Genomic DNA, 21434 nt, shown 5'->3' with positions numbered 1-21434 from the left:
AAAAAGAATAAGATAAAATTTGAAGTGAATTTAAAAGAATATCCACAAGATTAAAAAGTACAAAGATTTAATATCACGGTACTAATACTCTCTCCCCTCCTCCCCCAAAACTCTCCCTGTCTCTTTTTCTCCCTCCCTACCCCTCCTCTTTTTTTCCTCTTTTTTTTTCTTTCCTTCCTTCATCTCCTTCTTTCTTCTTTCTTTTTCTTTCTCATCACTACACTTCTAATATCTCTCACGCAGGGCCCTAACCAATTTTCCAGGTGGTTAAGAAATATTCCTGATATATCCCCACTAAGAAATGGCAGATATTATAGGTGAATCATAAAAATTATGTCAGTTAAAGATAATTGCCTTTTTTGAAAAAAGAATACAGTGGTTAGTGCTTATGTGTATGCTATCCAAACCTCTGTTCACCAGGAGCATTTTTTATTAGTTGCTCTTGTGCAGTGATTACTGACTGAAAAATACTCATGGAATTATTAGAGTATTTAGAAATAAGGACATTGTGCTAACGTTACCTACCTAGAAATGAAAAATATGGGTGAAAGTTATCTGTAAACTATAAAGTACAAAAAATGTCAGCAGTCATTTAAAGTTAACTACTAATATAACTGCATACAGAATTCTAGTATTAAACATATGTGTATCAGATATTCCTAATTCCAGGAAGAAATGCCTAATTTCCCAACGTCGATGGTGAGTATGAGGCAGATTTTCTTCACATTATGTAATATAACAAAGACAGAAAAGTTTTTCACCTTTTCACTTTCTGTAACTATCTGGATAGCATTTGGGATGAGTCGAGCAGTTTTCTCCTTGGTCATGAAGGTTATATTCTTTAAAGCAATAGAAATCTAAACACACAAAAGAAATTTTTAATGTATTTTTCAGAAACATACACAATACAAAATGCCAAGTATCCCATCAATCTAATCCAGAATATTCAACTTTGCAGTTGAATGTTCCTCAGGTTTTTCGACCTGAAGGAGTTAATAAGTACATGCTTATATTCTCTGAGAAAAACAGGGTAAGCAGTTTGCCCTGCAGTATTCTCCCCCAACAACTCCTCTATCTAACATTAGTACAAAGTGTGAAAAGACATGTGGGTGTTCATGTTCCACATTAACACACAAACAAAAATCAGACAATCTGTCACTTAAGACATGGTTTTGGCAGCCATTAAGATATATGTTCAAGCTTTTTTCAATTAAAATATCTTTCTCTAACTATACTGGAACTCAATGTGTTAAATCAGAAAAATATATTATACACATATATACAACACATGTTTGTATTTACAGGCACCCTAGTTTAGATGCACAATTATATATAAATTTACTTTGGAATCATCTAAAGTACAGTTTTTAAAAGAACTGTATATATCTCTATGCAATAATTTGTATCAACAAATCAAATGCAAAATGTCTTACTGTCGTTTCCCATCTGAAGATGTTGCTATAGAAACATAGCCAGTTTTCTGAAAGGTATAGTCGTCCCTGAAGCAAAATGTCCCTCTGAAGAGCACAAGCATAATCTACATACACAAAAATAAGATACAGCTTATTCATGAAAATCTGAGAAATTAATAGACTTTATACTATATTTCAACAGATGGAAAGTCATCACTTTTTGTTCATTAGTTCATTCATTCATTCCTTCATATACTTTGGACACCATATGTCAGATATTTTACTGTGCAGTAGGATTAGCAGAAATGGCTCTTGCCTTCATGGAACACAATGTACAGGGAAGGCAGAAAATACACAAATATAGAAATAAATATGACAATGACCCAGTGTGGAGAAAGCTATGAGAGCATATGCAGGTATGAGGAGGGCAGGGCAGACAGTGTGTATCAGGAAGGATTCTTCTAAAAAAAACTGATCTTTAACATGAAAAGATCAACAAAGGGTCAGCAGGATCATAAGGAAACAGCACATGCACAGGCCTTTTGGTAGAAAAAAATACAGCACATTTGAGGAACTATTAGATCTTTGGGCTGGAGAAGCTGGCGAAGCTAGATCGTGTAAAGTCTCACAAGCCATAGTAGACTGTGGTTGTCATGAGATGCCACCGATGACCTTTAAGTGGAAGGAATAGAACAGATGTATATATTTAAAGATTACTTTATTCACACTGTGAGAATGAATTATGATAAATCAGTTGGAAGTCCAGAGAAAAGGTGATGGTGACTCAGACCAGAAGGTGACCATAGTAAGACACAGAGTAGTTAGATTAAGACATATTTAGGAGGTAGTACTGACGGAGAATTGGTGATTGATTAGATGTTAGACAAAAGTAAAGAGGGGTCAAAGATGACTCAGAATATTGTATACATTTTAAGTTAGTTTCAAAGTTGTTTCTCTCAGCTGGGCTGGGCGCAGTGGCTCACGCCTGTAATCCCAACACTTTGGGAGGCCAAGGTCAGCAGATCACTTGAGGTCAGAAGTTCGAGACCAACCTGCCCAACATGGGGAAACCCTGTTTCTACTAAAAATACAAAAATTAGCCGTGGTGGCAGGCACCTGTAATCCCAGTTACTCGGGAGGCTGAGGCAGGAGACTCTCTTGAACCTGGGAGGCAGTGGTTGCACTGAGCTGAGATCATGCCACTGCACTCCAGCCTGGGCAATGGAGCTAGACTCTGTCTCCAAAAAAAAGAAAAGAAAAAGTTGATTCTCCACATCACCACTGAAGTCCAGCAAAATCAAGTCTGCCTGCCAAACAGGTTAACAAGTTAATACCATGCCTCTAAGGATAAGATCTGGCTCTGTGAAGAATGTAAACTGTACTGCTAAATTATTAATAAGATATAAAGGGCTGCTATGAGGAGATTTAGCTTAATTGCTAAATTTTAAAACTCTATAAACTAATTAGCAATTTTAGGAAGATGTTCCATAAATCTCAAAATGTTTCCACTTAGTCATGTTAAATGTCTAAGCAAATACTAAAAATTGAGCAAAGTAATTCAGTCTTTCACAATGTTTCCATCAGCAAAACAAAACTGAGGTGCCACCAAACAAAATTTTCTTGTAAATAATTAAGCAGGTTAGGTTACCCATTAACTAGTCTCCATCACTAAAACAGAGATTGGGCTAAAGGTCACCTTGAAATATCCTGAAATTTGTTTCCAAACCACCAAACCATTTTATCAATTAAATGCTTCTCAAACTTCAGACCAGAAATACCTGGTTGACTTATTAAAACACACATTGGGCCAAGCGTGGTGGCTCACACCTGCAATCTCAGCACTTTGGGAGGCCAAGGTGGGCGGATCACCTGAGGTCAGGAGTTTGAGATCAGCCTGGCCAACATGGTGAAACCCCATCTCTACTAAAAATACAAAAATTAGCCAGGTATGGTGGCAGGTACCTGTAATTCCACCTACTCGGGAGGCTGAGGCATGAGAATCACTTGAACCCAGGAGGCAGAGGTTACAGTTAGCTGAGATCACGCCATTGCACCCCAGCCTGGGCAACAGAGTGAGACTCTGTCTCCGACCAAAAAAAAAAAAAAAAAAAAAAACCACCATATTGCTAGGCCTCTCCCCCCAGGTTTCTGATTAAATCGCTCTGGGGTGAGTCTGCGTGTCCAACAAGCTCTCAGGTACTGACAACGTTGCTAGTCTGTGGACCACACTTTAAGAAACCACTGCATTATTTTACATTAACTATGTTCAAAGGCATAGTAACCACCTAGATTATTTTAACTGAAGACTATTTGATATATATCAGCAGACTTTTTCCAGGGTTTTTTGTTGTTGTTGTTGTTGTTGTCTCACTCTGTCGTCCATGCTAGAGTGCAGTGGCGCGATCTCAACTCACTGCAACCTCCGCCTTCTAAATCAAGCGTTTCTCATGTCTCAGTCTCCCGAGTAGCTGGGATTAAAAGCGTGCGCCACCACATCTGGCTAATTTTTTTTTTTTTTTTTGGACATGGAGTCTCCCTCTGTCGCCCAGGCTGGAGTGCAGTGGCCCCATCTAGGCTCACTGCAAGCTCCGCCTCCCAGGTTCACACCATTCTCCTGCCTCAGCCTACTGAGTATCCGGAACTACAGGCACCTGCCACCACAACTGGCTTTTTAAAATTTATTTATTTATTTTTGTATTAGTAGAGACAGGGTTTCACCGTGTTGCCCAGGCTGGTTTCGAACTCCTGGCCTCAAGCGATCTGCCCACCTCGGCCTCTCAAAGTGCTGGGATTACAGGCATGAGCCACCGTGCCCAGCCTCAGCGGTTTTTAAAAATGGATTCTCTAAAATGGGTATGTTTTATTGTAATAAATTTATACTTCAATACAATTTTTTTTTTTTTTTTTTTTTTGAGACAGAGTCTTGCTCTGTCACCCAGGCTGGAGTGCAGTGGTGCAATCTAGGCTCACTGCACGCTCCGCCTCCCAGGTTCACGCCATTCTCCTGCCTCAGCCTCCCCAGTAGCTGGGACTACAGGCGCCTGCCACCACGCCCGGCTAATTTTTTGTGTTTTTAGTAGAGATGGGGTTTCACCGTGTTAGTCAGGATGGTCTTGATCTCCTGACCTCGTGATCCACCCACCTCGGCCTCCCAAAGTGCTGGGATTACAGGCGTGAGCCACTGTGCCCGGCCTGATTTTTATTTTTAATGGCTTCTTGTCCAGGTACAGTGGCTCAGGCCTGTAATCCCAGCACTTTGGGAGGCCAAGGCAGGTGGATCACTTTAGATTAGGAGTTCAAGACCAGCCTGGCCAACATGGAGAACCCTCACCTCTACTAAAAATACAAAAATTAACCGGACGTGGTGGTGTGTGCCTGTAATCCCAGCTACTTGGGAGGCTGAGACACGAGAATCACTTGAACCTGGGAGGTGGAGGTTGCAGGGAGCCGAGATCACACCACTGCACTCCAGCCTGGGTGACACAGCGAGACTATCTCAAAAAAAAAAAAAAAAATATATATATATATATGAAAAAAAGAATGAAGTGGATTAATAGTAGTGCAAATAAAAAAGAGATCTAAGCAAGATTCAAAACAATAATCAGTCTGCTCCCATTTAAGTTTTTTTCTGTATATACAATCCTAAATACATACAGAAATTTTCTGAAATTATACCTAAGAAATTACTAACGATGGAAGAACACTGAAGTGGTCTTGGTTGTAAGGATCACTCAGTTTTCACTTTATGTCCTTATGTAGCATTTGAAAATTTTATCATGGGACTGTATTACTTCCAATAAACAATGTTTTTAAAAATTGCTTTAATTCATTATTATAATATTTATTGAGCTGAACTGTCTAGAAATTCATTGAGTTCTAGACACTGAATTAAACATTTCCTAATGATATCAAAAATTGGAGAAATTCATATATAAATAAATGTTTTTGTTTTTGTTTTTGTTGGAGAAAAAGTCTTGTTCTGTCACCCAGGCTGGAGTGCACTGGCATGATCTCTCCTTACTGCAACTTCCACCTCTGGGCTCAAGCAATCCTCCCACTTCAGCCTCCTAAGTAGCTGGGACTACAGGTGTGTGCCACCATGCCCACCTGAGTTTTGTATTTTTGGTAGAGACAAGGTCTCACTACATTGTTCAGCATAATCTCAAACTCCTGGGCTCAAGCAAGCCACCCGCCTCAGCCTCCCAAAGTGTTGGGATTACAGGCGTGAGCCACCACCCAACCTAAATCAATGTTTTCAATTAAATATATACTAAAACCAAAACTTAGCTCTGTAGTTTTATTGTCATGAGTATATATTAAGCTTATACTAAAAAACAAAGCACTTTTTAAAGAAAAAGTATTAAATTTTTCCTCTGAAAGCCTACTTCAAAAAAAAATCCATGTGAACAATTACACAAATAACGATTTAGCCCTAGAACATTTGTGAAGTTGTTCTATGAGAACATCTGTTAGAGAGTATATTTTTCTGGAGGTAGTTAATATATATTGAACATCAAGTTTAAATTTTCCCTCCAATTTGATGCACCAAAATCATTGTGACAAATCATTTATTTTTAGTTATATTTTCTTAGTACTTAATATTCCTCTGTGTGCGTGTTTATGTGTGTGTCTTTTATTTATTTATTTATTTATTTATTTATTTATTTATTTATTGAGCCAAGGTCTTGCTTTGTTGCCCAGGCTGGTCTCAAACTCCTGGCCTCAGGCAATCCTCCCGCCTTAGCCTCCCAAAGTGCTGGGATTACAGGCATGAGCTACCATACCTAACCAAAAATTATAAATATATATATTCTTATAAGTCAGAAATCACTCCTCCCTGAATTACAATTGAGTCTTCCATTATCTAATTATGAAGATGCTGCTTATCTTTTGTTAAATTTTTAATTATTATGGATACTGAATGGTTGTATGTGTTTATGGAATAATGTGATATACTGGAATAAGCACATATTTTGTAATGATCAAATCAAAGTAATTGAGGGAGCCATTACGTCAACCATTTATCATATCTTTGTGTTAGAAACATCCCAATTCCACTCTTTTGGCTATTTTGAAATATACAATAAATTAGTATTAACTATAGTCTCCCTGTGTGATACTGAACACTAGATTTTATTCCTTCTATCTAACCGTATTCTTGTACCCATTAACCATCTCCTTTTTATCTTCCCTTCTTAGTACCCTTCCCAGCCCTCTGGTAACCACCACTCTACTCTATCTTTTTTGGGGGGGAGGTGGTTGGGGGCGGGTCAGGGTCTCACTCTGTTGCCCAGGGTAAAGTGGCACCACCATAGTTCACTGCAGCCTCCAATTCCTGGGCTCCAGTGATTCTCTCATCTCAGCCTCTTGAGCAGCTGGGACTACAAGCACATACCACCACACCTGGCTAATTGTTTTTAATAATACAGACAGGATCTCACTATATTGACCAGGCTGGTCTGGAACTCCTGGGCTCAAGCAATGTTCCCGCCTCAGTCTCCCAAAGTGCTGGGATAATAGGCATGAGCCACCACACTTGGCATCGTTCTACTCTATCTCCATGAGATCAGTTTCTTTTTAGCTCCCACATATGAGTGAGAACACAGGATATCCGTCTTCTTGTGCCTGGCTTATTTCATTTAACATAATGTCCTCAAGTTCCATCCACATTGTTGCACATGACAGCATTTCATTCTTTTTTATGGCTGAATAATATTCCATAGAATTTATGTACCACATTTTCTTTATCCATTCATCCATTGATGGCTACTAAGGTTGATTCCATATCTTTGGTATTGTCAATAGTGCTACAATAAACATGAGTGTGCAGATATCTCTTCAACATATTGATTTCCTTTCTTTTGGATATCTACCCAGAAATGGGATTGCTGGATCATAAGGATGATGCTTATGTTGAAAATTATATTCTGTCTAGCATAAAGGCTTAAATGTTATTACATATACTGTCACTGAGGATAGTTCTACTTTTATAATGAGGCAATAAAACTTTTGTTTTGCAAATTTCTGTCTTTTTTACCTGCTATCAGCCTCTCTGTATCAGGCAGATGTGTGAACTGTCTTCTGTATTCCTCATTCCTGTCTTTATAGGTGGAACTTGAAATCTGCAACAATAAAAAGATTACATTTCTGTCTAATTGTAATTATGGTGTCCTAGAAAATAAATATCAAGTGGAATTTAAAATCATATGCTTTCTATGCAATCTTTTGTATGTCTTTATATAAATAACCATATAAACATTTCAAAAACACCAAAAAGAAGCAAAGAAGATTACTTCCAGCATGATGAGATGAGGACTTTGGTAATCCCTTCTACAAAAGCAAATATATAACTAGAAAAAAACTGTCAAAAACAATCATCTCAAACGACTGGAAACTGACCAAAGGCATACAATACAATCAGCTGAGAAGTATTTGTTCATGAAAATCCACTGAACTTAAGTAAGGATGGTGGAAGTCTGTGGCACTCGTTCCCGGGTCTGTTCCCATTACCCTTCTTCCTTTACCTGTTAAGTCTATGTGGTAGTTCTTTGAGGGTGGAAATAGGTCATGAAAACTGGCAGCTATCTTGACAGAGAGGGTTCAGCTGTGATGTGGATGGGAGGCAGAAAATCTGTGCCCAGGAGTGAAAGGGAAAACTCTGTACCAATCCAAGCAAGTGTGAGAGTGCAGCAACAATTGGAGCAAGCAGAATGGCAGATTAGCAAGGAGCTTAGAAAGATCTTGAAGGAGAGGCAGCCATAGATGGGCTTGATAAACTAGTCACATATTTCTGGCTGAACAAAGGCTCCAATGTGCATAATACAAACTAGAGAAAGCCCAAGCTATCCACACATTTCCTGGCCAGAGACACAAGAAGTCTCAGGGGAACATGAAAAACTGGGACAAACTTAAAAATGGCCACTTTTAAATGGCCAGAACTTTGAATACATTCCCCAGTCTACACACAGATCTGTCAATAGAAGGGAAAAGGCTTACTGGCTCTATAGATTTAAGTACATTGAGTACATCACTGGCTGACGTAAGAGGTGATCCCTAGGAAGCCAGCCTTAAAAATAAAAACAACAATAATAAGCAGAGCAGACACATGCCACAGGACAAACAGATTTCATAGATTTACTCTAGGCGAATTATTAAACAAGCAAGCAAACAAAAATCAGCAATGACAACCCATGGGACAGGAAGGAATGCAATCAGAATCCAGAGATGCTACAATATATTATCTAAATTGTCAATATTCTGACAAAAATTATAAGACATGCAAAGAAACAGGAAAGTGTGACTCATACTAAGGAAAGAAAAAACAGAACAGAAAACAGAAATAGCCTTTGAGGATCCCCAGACATTGAATTTAGCAGACAAAGATATCAAATCAGTTATTATAAATATGTTCAAAAAACAAAGAGAACCATGCTTAAAGAACTAAAGGAAAGTTTGACAACAATGACTCAACAAGTAGAGAACAAATAGATTTTTTACAAAAAATTGTAAAGAAACAAATGGACATTCTGGGGTTGAAAACCACAATAACTCAAATAAAAAATTCACTAGAGGGTTTCAACAGCAAATTCAAAATGACACAGAAAGAATAAGTGAACTTAGGGATAGATTAGTAAAAACTATCAAATTTGAAGAACAGAAAGGACACAGATTTAAGAAAATGAACAGACTCTCAGAGACCAGTGGGACAACATCAAAAGAACCAAAATACATGTGACGCGAGTATCAGAAGGAAAAGGGGGAAGGTAGAAATATATTTGAAGAAATCATGGTCATAAGTTTCTAAATTTTATGGAAAACATTCATGTATACATCCAAGAAACTCAATGAATCCCAAGCAAGATAAACACAGAGTCATGCTAAGACATACCATAGTCAAATTGCTGAATAACAAAGAAAAAAATCCTGAAATGAGCAAGAAAAAAATTGACTCATCGCATACAGTTGAAAAACAGTATAATTTGCAGGTGACTGCTCATCATTAACAATAGAGAGAACAGACCTGCTGTACAAGAAATACTAAAGGAAGTCTGAGCCTGGCATCGTGGCACATGCATCCCTATAATTCCAGCAATTTGGAAGGCCAAGGTGGGAGGATCAATAATTCGAGACCAGCCTGGCCAAAACAGTGAAACCCCATCTCTACTAAAATACAAAAATTAGCTGGGTGTGGTGGCGCATGCCTGTGATTCCAGCTACTTGTGGGGCTGAGGCAGGAGAATCTTTTGAACCCTGGATGCAGAAGTTGCAGGAAGCCCAGATCATGCCACTGCACTCCAGCCTGGACGACAGTGAGACTCTGTCTCCAAAAAAATTAAAATTAAAATTAAAAATAAAGGAAGTCCTTCAAGCTGCAAGAAAATTATATCATATGATAACTCAAATTCACCAGAAGAAATTAAAACCACCAGAAGTATAAATACATGGGTATTTTTAAAAGACTATGTAAATCTATTTTCTCATTTCTCTCTTAAAATCTTTAAAAGACATAAGGGTCAGCCAGGTGCGGCAGCTCACGCCTGTAATCCCAGCACTTTGGGAGGCATGACGGGTGGATCATGAGATCAGGAATTCAAGACCAGTCTGGCCAAGATGGTGAAACTCTGTCTCTACTAAAAATACAAAAAGTTAGCCAGGCACGGTGGCAGGCGCCTGTAATCCCAGCTACTCGGGAGGCTGAGGCAGGAGAATTGCTTGAATTCACAGGGCGGAGGTTGCAGTGAGCCAAGATGATGCCACTGCACTCCAGCCTGGGCAACAGAGTGAGACTCTATCTCAAAAAAAAAAAAAAAAAAAAAAAAGACATAAGGGTCTACAAAGCAATAATCATAACACTGTATTGCTGGGTTTATGAGATAATAACATTAGTTGAAGCAAATGTTCAATATTTTAGCAGAATTAAATTAGTATGAAGATAAAGAATACTGTACTCTCTCAAGCAATCACTAAAAACAACCCTCAAAAAATTTTAAATCAAAAGGAAGTAAAATGCTACCTTAAAAAATATGATTTGACACATAAACAAGGGGAACAGAAGAACAAAAGAAGATATAAGACATACGGAACATAAATAGCAAAATGGTTATTTGTAAATCTAACCATATTATAACTACATTCCATGTAAATAGAATAAACACAGAAACTGTCAAAACATAGAACCAACTATATTTTGTCTACAAGAGACACACACCTTAGTTACAAAAACACAACAAGGTTAAAAGCAAAAGGATAAGAAAAAGATATACCATGCAAACAGTAATCACAAGAGAATCTGAGTGGCTATATTACTTTTTAGCTGAAATACTGCTAGACCAAGAGAGATTTCATAATAATAAAAGGGTCGATATATGAAGAAGATAATCATAAATGCATACAGAACAGAGCCCCAAAATGCATGAAGCAAAAATGACAGAACTGTAAGAACAGACCATTCAATACGTTGGAGGTATCAATACCCCATTCTTAATAATTGATAGAAAGACTACACAGAAAACCAGCAAGGATATAAGAGACTTGAACATTTTCCACCAACCACACCTAACTGGCATTTATAAAACACTCCATCCAACAACTGCAAAATACACATTTTTTTCAAACATGCATGGAACATTCTCCAGAACAGACCATATGCTAGGCCACAAAACAAGTTTCAGTAAATTTGAAAGGATTAAAGCCACAAAAACTATGTTCTCTATGAACACAGAGTAAAATCAGAGATCAACAACACAAGGACTGGAGCTCAACTTCAAATCACCTTAATCCTTACAAATGGAAGGGACAATTCCAGATTGCTTGACAGCTGTATATGAAAATTCTCCCTGGAAGAACACATCACTCTAGGACTCAAAATGCTGCCACAAAAATAATGGAAAATAGAGAATAAAGGATAAGAGACTGATAATACAGTGAGGAGATCTAACACACGTGTAAACGAAGTCCCAGCAGAAAATGAGGTAGATGCAGTATTTGAAACAATAAATTTTTTTTTAAAAATTTAACATTTGAAGTTTCTGTCCTCAAAGACCCCAAATTATTCTTTTCTTGTAGTTCTCTAAAATCGTTTTTGAAAATAGCATCTTCCTATTCTAAGTGATTTGAGCACTTTTTTGTGCATATTTATATATGTAAATACAGTAAAACTCAATAAGCCACTATCTTGCAGTCCAAAAATCCTAACAGTTGGCTTCTAATCAAAAATAGTCTGAACAGTCCCAGTGATTCAGTATCTGTGGCACACTCCATAGCCTCACAAGCAGATTTTTTAATGAGGTTTGGTAGTTGCTATGGTTTGAATATGGTTTGTCCCCACCAAAACTCACGTTAAGGCTTGGTCCTCAATGGAATGGTATTGAGAGGTGGTAGGAACTTTAAGAGGTGTTTGGGTCATGAGGGATCCCTCAGAAAGGACTTATTACCATCTTGCGGGATGCTCTCTCCATCTGGATGAATTACCAAAAGAGCAGGCTATTATAAAGCAAGGTTGCCTCTCATGTTTTGTCTCTTTCAAATGTGTTCCCACCATGTGATGGCATCCATCATGTTATGATGCAACATGAGACCCTGGCCAGATGAGACCACCTGATCTTGAACTTTCCATCCTCCAGAACCATGAGCCAAATAAATCTCCTTTCTATATAAATTACCCAGTCTAGGTGTTCTGTTATAGTAACATAAAACAGACTAAGACAGAAAATTGGTACCAAGAAGTAGGGCTGTTGCTACTACAATACCTGAAAATGTGGTAGCAGCTTTAGAACTGGGTAATGGTTACAGGCTGGAAGAATTTGGAGGAGCAGGCTAGAAAAAGCCTAGATTGCTATAAATGGGTTATTAACAGAAATTCTGGTGAGGGCTCAGAAAACAAGAAGACTGGGAAAGTCTGGAACTTATTAGAGATTACTTAAGTGGTTGTGAACAGAACATCCATAGAAATGTGGACAGTAAAGGCCATTCTGAAGAGGTCTCTGATGGAAATGAGGAATATCTTATTGGGAATTGAGCAAAGGTCATTATATAAAAATAGCAAAGAACTTCATGGCATTGTATCCATGTCCTAGGGCTTTGCAGATGGCCAAACCTGAGATCTTTTGGGAGTGCTCTCTGGGTCTGGATTAATTACCCAAAGAGAATTTAATTACCAAAGCTATAATTTCTGGAAGAAGAAATATCTAAGCAGCTTTGTAAAGAAAAAATAAAAGGCTGGCGCTGTGGCTCATGCCTGTAATCCCAGCAATTTGGGAGGCCGAGGCAGGCAGATCACCTGAGGTCAGGAGTTCAAGACTAGCCTGGCCAACATGGTGAAACCCTGTCTCTACTAAAAATACAAAAATTAGCCAGGCGTGGTGGTGCATGCCTGTAATCCCAGCTACTTGGGAGGCTGAGGCAGGGAGAATCGCTTGAACCCAGGGGGCAGAGGTTGCAGTGAGCTGAGATCATCCCATTGCACTCCAGCCTGGGTGACAGAGTGAGACTCCATCTCAAAAATGAAATAAAATAAAATAAAATACAAGTATCTAGGCAGCAAAGCACTCAACATGCTGCATGGCTGCTTTTAGCCACTTACAGTAAAATGAGAGAGAGGATACTTATTTAAAGACAGAATTTATAATTGAAAGGAAAGCAGAGCATAAAAATGTGGAAAATTCACAGTCTGACCATGTGGTATAGCATGAAAGAGCATTTTCAGAAGAGGACCTAGAGACTCTCTGGAGATTAATATAGCTAAAAGGGACCCTCTGCAGGGGGAGAGGGGCAGAGAGCTCCATTAGAATCATGTTCAGCAGAAATGTGGGGTCCGGGCTACCACTGGGATCCCAAAAGCGTAGAACACTGAGGAGAGTGCAATATCTGTCTGGGAAAGCTACAGGCACCAGTGTGCAACTGCAACTCATGACAGAAGTGATATGGGCTGCACCTAGCAAAATCATGGAAGCAGGGCTGCTTGAGGCCTGAGTTCCATACCAACGAGGCACTTACTTTAAAAACTTAAGATATAATTCACATACTATAGAATTCATCCTTTTGCAATGTACAAGTCAATGATTTTGGTATACTCACAAAACTGTGCAATCATTACCACTATATAATTCCAGAAAGCTTTTATCATGCCAAAAAGAAATCCTATACCCATTAGCAGTTACTCTCCATTTCACCCTCCACCCAGGTCCTAACAACACGAATCTACTTTCTATCTCTATGGATTTGTTAATTCTGGAAATTTCATATTAATGGAACAGACACAAAGTGCATATCATTGATTGCACTATTGTGGCCCTTTGTGTCTGTAGCCTATCACCCACCATTATGTAGGTATTCAAGGTTCACCTATGTTGCAGCATGAATCATTACTTCATTCTAGCTTATGGATGAATAATATTTCATTATACGAATATACTACATTTTATCTATGCATTCATCAATTGATTAATGTTTGGGTTGTTTCAACTTTCTGCTTATTATGAATAATGCTGTTATGAATATTCATGTAAAAATGTTTATGTGAACATATTTAAATTCTCTGGGGTATATACCTAAGAGAAGAATTACTGGGTCATATAGTAACTCTGTTTAAATTTTTAGGAAGTGCCAAACTATTTTCCAAAATGCCTGTACCATTTTACATTCCCACCAGCAATGTATGAGAGTTTTAACTTCGCCACATCCTCACCAAATCTAATGTCTATCTTTCTTATTACAGCCATCCAAATGGGCGTAAAATGACATTTCCATTGTAGTACTGATTTGCATTTACCTTATAACTATTGATGTCAGACATGTTTTCATGTGTTTATTGGGTATTTGTATGCCTCGGGAGAAATGTCTATTCACATTTTGGTCATTTTTAATTGGTTTGTCTTTTTATTGAGCTGTAAGAGTTCTTTATACATTCTAGTATAAGTCCCTTATCCAATATTTGATTTGCGGATATTTTCTCATTCTGCGGGTGATCTTTTCATTTTCTTAATGAACTCCTTGAAGCACAGAAATTTTTATTTTTCATTTTTTAGAAATGGGGTCTCACTTTGTTGCCCAGGATGGAGGGCAGTGGCTATCCTCAGGCATTGTATGAAGCTAGTATTACCCTGATACCAAACCAGCTAAAGACATTTCAAAAAATAGAAAATTACAGAACAATATCCCTCATGTATGTAGATAAAAAATCCTTAACAAAATATTAGCAAATAGAATTCAGCCATAAATAAAAAGAATTACATAACATGACCAAGTGGAGTTTATTCCAGCATCCAAGGCTGGTTCAATATTCAAAAATCAATCAATGTAACCCACCATATTAACATGCTTTTAAAAATTACACAATCATATCACTTGATATAGGAATAATATTTGACAAAATTCAACATCTATTTGTGATAAAAAAAATTCTTAAAAAATAGGAATACAGGCTGGACACGGCGGCTCACACCTGTAATCCCAGCACTTTGGGAGGCCGAGGTGGACGGATCACCTGAGGTCAGGAGTTCAAGACCATCCTGGCCAACATGGCAAAACCCCATCTCTACTAAAAAATACAAAAATTAGCTGGGTGTGGTGGCAGGCGCCTATAATCCCAGCTACTTGGGGGGCTGAGACAAGGAGAACTGCTTGAACCTGGGAGACAGAGGTTGCAGTGAGCCAAGATCGCGCCGTTACACTCCAGCAGCCTGGGTGACAGAGCAAAACTCCTTCTCAAAAAAAAAAAAAAAAAAAAGAATACAAGAGAACTTCCTGAATTTAAGAGCATCCACAAAATGCCTATAGTTTTAAAAATACCTTAACGATGAAAGCCTTAATGATTTCCTTGGAAGATCAGGAAAAAGGCAAGAATGTCCACTCTCACCATTCTTATTCAACATAGTGCTGGAAGTTTCAGCCAGTGCAATTGAGGCTTTTTTTTTTTTCTTTTAATAAAAGGCATACAGGGCTGAGCATGGTGACTCATGGCTATAATGCAAGCTTTTTGGGATGCCAAAGCAGATGGATTACTTGAGCTCAAGAGTTCAAGACCAGCCTGGGCAACATGGTGAAACCCCATCTCTACTAAAAATACAAAAATTAGCCAAGTACAGTAGCACATGCCTATAGTCCCAGCCACTCAGGAGGCTGAGGTAGGAGGATCTCTGATCCTAGGAGATGGAGGTTTCAGTGAGCTAAGATTGTACCACAGCACTCCAGTCTGGGCAACAGAGCCAGATCCTATCTAAAAAAAAAAAAAAAAAAGGCAGCCAGCATGGTGACTCATGCCTGTAATCCCAGCACTTTGGGATGCTAAGGCAGGCGGATCACTTGTAGTCAGGAGTTTGCGACCAGCCTGGCCAACGTGGAGAAACCCTTGTGTCTGCTAAAAATACAAAAATTAGCTGGGCGTGGTGGCACGTGCCTGTAATCCCAGCTACTCAGGAGGCTTAGATGGGAGAACTGCTTGAACTCAGGAGGTGGAGATTGCAGTGAGCCGAGATCACACCACTGCACTCCAGCCTGGGCGACAGAGCGGGACTCTGTCTCTAAATAAATAAATACATACATACATAAACAAATAAATAAATCTGGAGAGCAGACTAGCCGGGGGTAACGTAGGGGGTGGCAGTGGGAGGACAGTCACTATATTTATAAAAGGGCAACATGAGAAATTACTGTTGTGATGAAAATGTTCTTGATTCTATCCATGTCAATATCTTAGCTGTGATATTGTACTATAGTTTTACAAATTGTTACTATTGGGGGAAATTGTTTAAAGGATATAGGGATCCCTATTATTTCTTAAAATTGCATGTGACTCTACACTTACCTCTTTAATGAGAAATAAAAGAGAAAAAAAGTAAAAGAGGAGGAGGTTAATACAACTAGAATAAATGTGTTAATTCTGGCTGGGTGCAGTGGTTTATACCTGTAATCCCAGCACTTTGGGAGGCCGAAGTGGGCAGATCACTTGAAGTCAGGAGTTCAAGACCAGCCTGGCCAACATGTTGAAAGCCCAACTCCACTAAAAATACAAAAATTAGCTCGGTTAGTGGCATGCATCTGTAATCCCAGCTACTCAGGAGGCTGAGGCAGGAGAATCCCTTGAAAACCGGGAGGTGGAGGTTGCAGTGAGCCAAGATCACACCACTGAACTCCAGCCAGGGTGACAGAGCAAGGCTGTCTCAAAAAACAAATTTTTTTTTAAGTGTTAATTCTATATAAGAGGGGAAAATGTTTAAAGCTGATTCAGAGGTCAATACACCACACCATTTTCCCCTTCTTCCAACCACTTACCTTTAGGCCATTTTACTTACTCACATCTTCTCCAGAGAAATAATGCAATTAAAATCACTTAATTATTATTACTATTATTTTATTATTATTATTATTTTCTGAGACAGAGTCTCACTCTGTCACCCAGGCTGGAATACAATGGTGTGATCTCGGCTCACTGCAACCTCCATCTCCTGGGTTCAAGCAATTCTCCCACCCAGCCTCCCGAGTAGCTGGGATTACAGGAGTGCACCACCATGCCCAGCTAATTTTTTTATTTTTATTAGAGAGGGGGTTTTGCCATGTTGGCCAGGCTGATCTCGAACTCCTGGCCTCAAGAGATCTGCCCACCTTGGCCTCCCAAAGTGCTGGGATTACAGGCATGAGCCATCATGTCTGGCCAAAATCACTTAATTAATTGATAAAAATATTACTAAGGCGGTAGAAAGTCACTCTCCCATGTAGCTCATAGGATTCAGTGTAACTGTTTTTGTTTTGTTTTGTTTTTTGTTTGTTTTTGAGATGGAGTTTTGCTCTTGCTACCCAGGCTGGACTGCAATGGCATGATCTCAATTCACTGCAACCTCCACCTGCCGGGTTCAAGCAATTCTCCTGCCTCAGCCTCCCAAGTAGCTGGGATTACAGGCATGCGCCACCACACCCAGCTAATTTTGTATTTTTAGTAGAGACAAGGTTTCTCCATGTTGGTCAGGCTGGTCTCAAACTCCCAACCTCAGGTGATCCGCCCGCCTCGGCCTCCCAAATTGCTGGGATTACAGCCATGAGCCACCATGCCCGGCTCAGTGTCACTGTTTTAAAGTGCACAGATCGTATCTAATAAAGGTTTTTTGGAAAGGCAGGTAGAGCTAGAAATTTTGTATTATCTTAGATTTGTTTTTTACGTGCTATTTAAATATCTCATTGCCCTAGATAATCAAAGGGCTATACTTAGGTTGAAGTCTTAATAAATATCCCAGTAACATATCACTGTTCTAGTTAATTTCCATATCTCTATGTCATTTATTAAATATGTTAATTTATTGGTAAAGCAATTTCTTAGTAGTTTTTTCTTCCAAAAGATTTTTTTCATGTTGATGTGGTGATCTTTAAAACAGTATATATGTTTTTAATGAAACATGCATTTTCTTCCTTTGGCCCTTGTTTAAACAACCATAAGTCTAATTTTATAAAGGAAGATTACGACAACAGTCCAAAAGCTGGTACTTTAGTCAGGTTTTTGCCCTTACGTTGTACTTTTAATGACCTTAGCAACCCCCACCTTGCAAATCCAATGGCCAACTCTCATGGTACACCTAACTCAACCTAACACAGTAGATCACTGTCCTTGAAAGGCTTCCTTCAGTTGCCTTTGAGGACACCACGCTTTTTAAGATTTTCTTCTATCTCCTAACCTGTTTCTTTTGCCACTTTCTGCTCCACCACCTGAAGTTTTGGACACTGGAGAGTCCACTTCTCTTCTCTATCCATATTTTCTCCCTAAGTGATCTGATCCAGTCTTCATAAGTCTGTCTTTAAGTATCATGCCTACTCGAAACTTCTCAGTTTACTTCTGGCTCCAATCTCTCCCCTAAGATTCGAGTAGTATATTCAATAGCCCACCTGACCTTTCCATCCATATATCAAATATGCATTGCCAACTCAGTTACAAAAAAAACTCTTCCTTTGGCCCCCACCATTTAAGCCTCTCTCTAATGGCACTTCCTCAGAGAAGCTATTCCTGATCATCCTAACTAAAAATGCTACTCCCTCCCAAGTTATTCTCTACACCTTTACATTCTTTTGTTGTCTTCATAGCTTCCATCACTACCTGATATAGTACATGTTCGTTTATTTATATACTGTCCAGCTCCCATTCTGTTGCCAGATCCAGGGTGGTAGAGAGGCTATCCTGTTCACTTAGAACATTCTTGTGCATAGAAGACACTCTAATAAATGAATAAATAAGACCTTTCATTTCTTAATTCATGTATATCTACCTTTGCCACTTTTAAGATAATAATGTCTCTGCTCACAAACTTTTTAATTTATCCTGTGAGCAGCTCACTGCAATTCCTGATTATGAAACCCTTCCTTCCTCTTGAGTGAAAATGTTTCATGCACATTCTCTTTGAATATTGCCTCTTGCTTATACTCTGTGTTCATCTTCTGAAATTGCTATAAGATTCATAATGGACTTCTCTACTATTTCCTTTACATCTTAAACTGCTCTCTTTCACACTTTCTCTATCTCTCAGTGATACAATTTGAGTAATTTCCTAATGCGTATATATCTTTCAGTTTACTGATCTCTCTTTAGTTTCCACTTCCCAAGCCCTCTGCATTAATTAGTATTATTTCAATGACATATTTTTCATTTCTAGAAGCTGCATTTGATTATTTTTTCAAATCTGCCTGGTGTTCTTGAGAATTTCCTATCCATTTATAATACTTTTAATTCCTTCTATTGTCTTTACAATAGCATATGACTTTTATAGTCTTTATTTGGTATAGTAGTTTTATTATATGAAGTTTTGGAGGGTCAAATACGCTATTTATTGAATCTCTTTCTGCTCACTTATAGAGTACTAAATCCAAGCCCCAAAACTTCATGAGAGATGGACTACATTTAGAGATGGATTATAGTTACATATTCTCAGGAGAAACTACCCCCACTCCCACCCTAAGCCCGGGCTTAGACAGACAAGCTTCCTTGTCTTCAACCTGTGGATGTAGTGGATTTTTTTTGTCTGTATTTCACAGAGGGTATGGCAGTCTGGCTTTATAAAGAGTTCTCAGCTCCAGCTCACACAAGTTCAAGGAGTTATCTCCTATCTCCTATCACAGCATGGCCATTAATGCTGAGCAAATTCCTCAGGGGTACCTCAGCATTAGCTCAGGGGCTTACAACTCTGGTAATCAGTTCTCTCTTGTCTTTTTTTTTTTTTTTTTTTTTTTTTTTTTAATCCCTTAGGTGTATTTCCCTTGCTGTTTTGTGAGCCAAGACATGTATTATTTTAAAAAAAGTTTGAAACATTTCATCCAGCATTGCTAGGTACCTTTAGCAGAAGAGCATTTAAATAGTCCCCTTCTCGTTTTGCTGGAAGTGTTGGTTTTTATTCCTTTACGATTCAACCTAAAACTGTTAAAAGACATCTCGGTTTATCAAGCAGTATCTTAACTATACTTAAACTTTTTCAAATTGAATAAAATGTTTTTTTAATCCAATATAAATTGGAAAATGAGTTTATTATTTTTTATCAGTCACCAAAGTAAAAATCTGAAATATCCTTTATAAGCTTGAACAAATCCAAGACATGTTGTTGTGGAGGACAACATGATTACAGGAAACCTATTCTCCCCAGTGGCCAAAGTATGTTACAAGCATGCTAATTAATCCTCTTGGGATTTTTTTTAATAGTACAACATTAATTAATCCTTACTATGTATGTATAAATCCAATTTGTGGCAAAAAATAAACCAGTTTTATCCCCACTTCTAAGTAGAAAAATTTACCTATAAATAATGTGACCAGGATAAGTTACTGATAAAGTATAGAATAGGCCAGAAATGGTGCTATGCACCTCTCATCCCAGCTACTCGGGAGACTGAGGCACAAGAATCACTTGAGCCCAGGAGGCGGAGGTTGCAGTGAGCCAAGATCATGCCACTGCACTCCAGCCTGGGTGACAGAGTGAGACTGTGCCTCAAATAAATAAATAAATTAAGTACAGAATAAAGACTTCTGATTTTTTGCACAGTTAAAGAAAACTTGGCCAGGCGCAGTGGTTCAGGCCTGCAATCCCAGCACTTTGGAAGGCTGAGGTGGATGGATCACCTGAGGTCAGGAGCTGGAGACCAGCCTGGCTCACATGGTGAAACCCTATCTCTACTAAAAAATATATAAATTAGCCCAGTTGGTGGCACTCGCCTGTAGTCCCAGCTACTCAGGAGGGTGAGGCAGGAGAATCACTTGAACTCAGGAGGTAGAGGTTTCAGTGAGCTAAGATCACAGCACTGCACTCCAGCCTGGGCAACAGAGTGATAGGAAGGAAGGAAAGAAGGAAGGAAGGAGGAAGGAAGGAAGGAAGGAAGGAAGGAAGGAAGGAAGGAGGAAGGAAGGAAGGGAGGGAGGGAGGGAGGGAGGGAGGGAGGGAGGGAGGGAAGAAGGAAGAAAACTTGACTATTATCTAGAAAAATTCAAATATAAATATTTTCTATTAAAACCTAAGTATACTAGTTATTACATATATGTAGATAATGCTTGAAAATCTGTTTATTCTTAAAATGTTTTAAAACAAAAAAATACAAGAAATAATTCATTTGAACTCTAATCTTTTTTAAAATTCTCCTACTCCATCTTTTTTTCTACTTCCCTTCCTAAATCAAAGACCTGAGGAATCTGAGATCTCCTATCTTCTTTATGCATACTTTGCAAGATTTTCTAATAAACAATTATTCAAAGAAGAACACACAAAGGACCCCTGAGCAAACTTAATTTTAGTTACGCATTTCAGAAAACTTTACAAATCCCTCCACTTTAAAAATACAATGATTAGCTAAATCTGCTATTAAAGAAGCAAATATAGGCCAGGCGCAGTGGCTCATGCCTGTAATCCCAGCACTCTGGGAGGCTGAGGCGGGCAGATCACGAGGTCAGAAGATCGAGACCACCCTGGCTAACACAGTGAAACCCCATCTCTACTAAAAATACAAAAAATTAGCGGGCGAGGTGGCACGCACCTGTAGTCCCAGTTACTCGGGAGGATGAGGCAG

The 21434-nt window shown here is 38.7% G+C and overlaps 1 protein-coding gene across 1 annotated transcript in view; it reads right to left on the bottom strand.

The window, feature by feature from the left end:
• Positions 1-21434, bottom strand: part of GRAMD1C (GRAM domain containing 1C) — a 104707-nt gene that overhangs the window by 71523 nt on the left and 11750 nt on the right. The window contains exons 3-5 of the mRNA XM_023213533.1: positions 7450-7534; positions 1434-1537; positions 762-857 (exon numbers count right to left, since the gene is read on the bottom strand). Of these exons, the coding sequence (XP_023069301.1) occupies positions 762-857; positions 1434-1537; positions 7450-7534 (285 nt within the window). The remainder of the gene's footprint in view (positions 1-761; positions 858-1433; positions 1538-7449; positions 7535-21434) is intronic.

The sequence above is a fragment of the Piliocolobus tephrosceles genome, chromosome 2 (assembly GCF_002776525.5).
Source record: "Piliocolobus tephrosceles isolate RC106 chromosome 2, ASM277652v3, whole genome shotgun sequence".
In the NCBI taxonomy this organism is placed as follows: Eukaryota; Metazoa; Chordata; class Mammalia; order Primates; family Cercopithecidae; genus Piliocolobus; species Piliocolobus tephrosceles.
The sequence above is the reverse complement of the archived record's forward strand: the minus strand, read 5'-3'. Positions and strand labels throughout refer to the sequence as shown.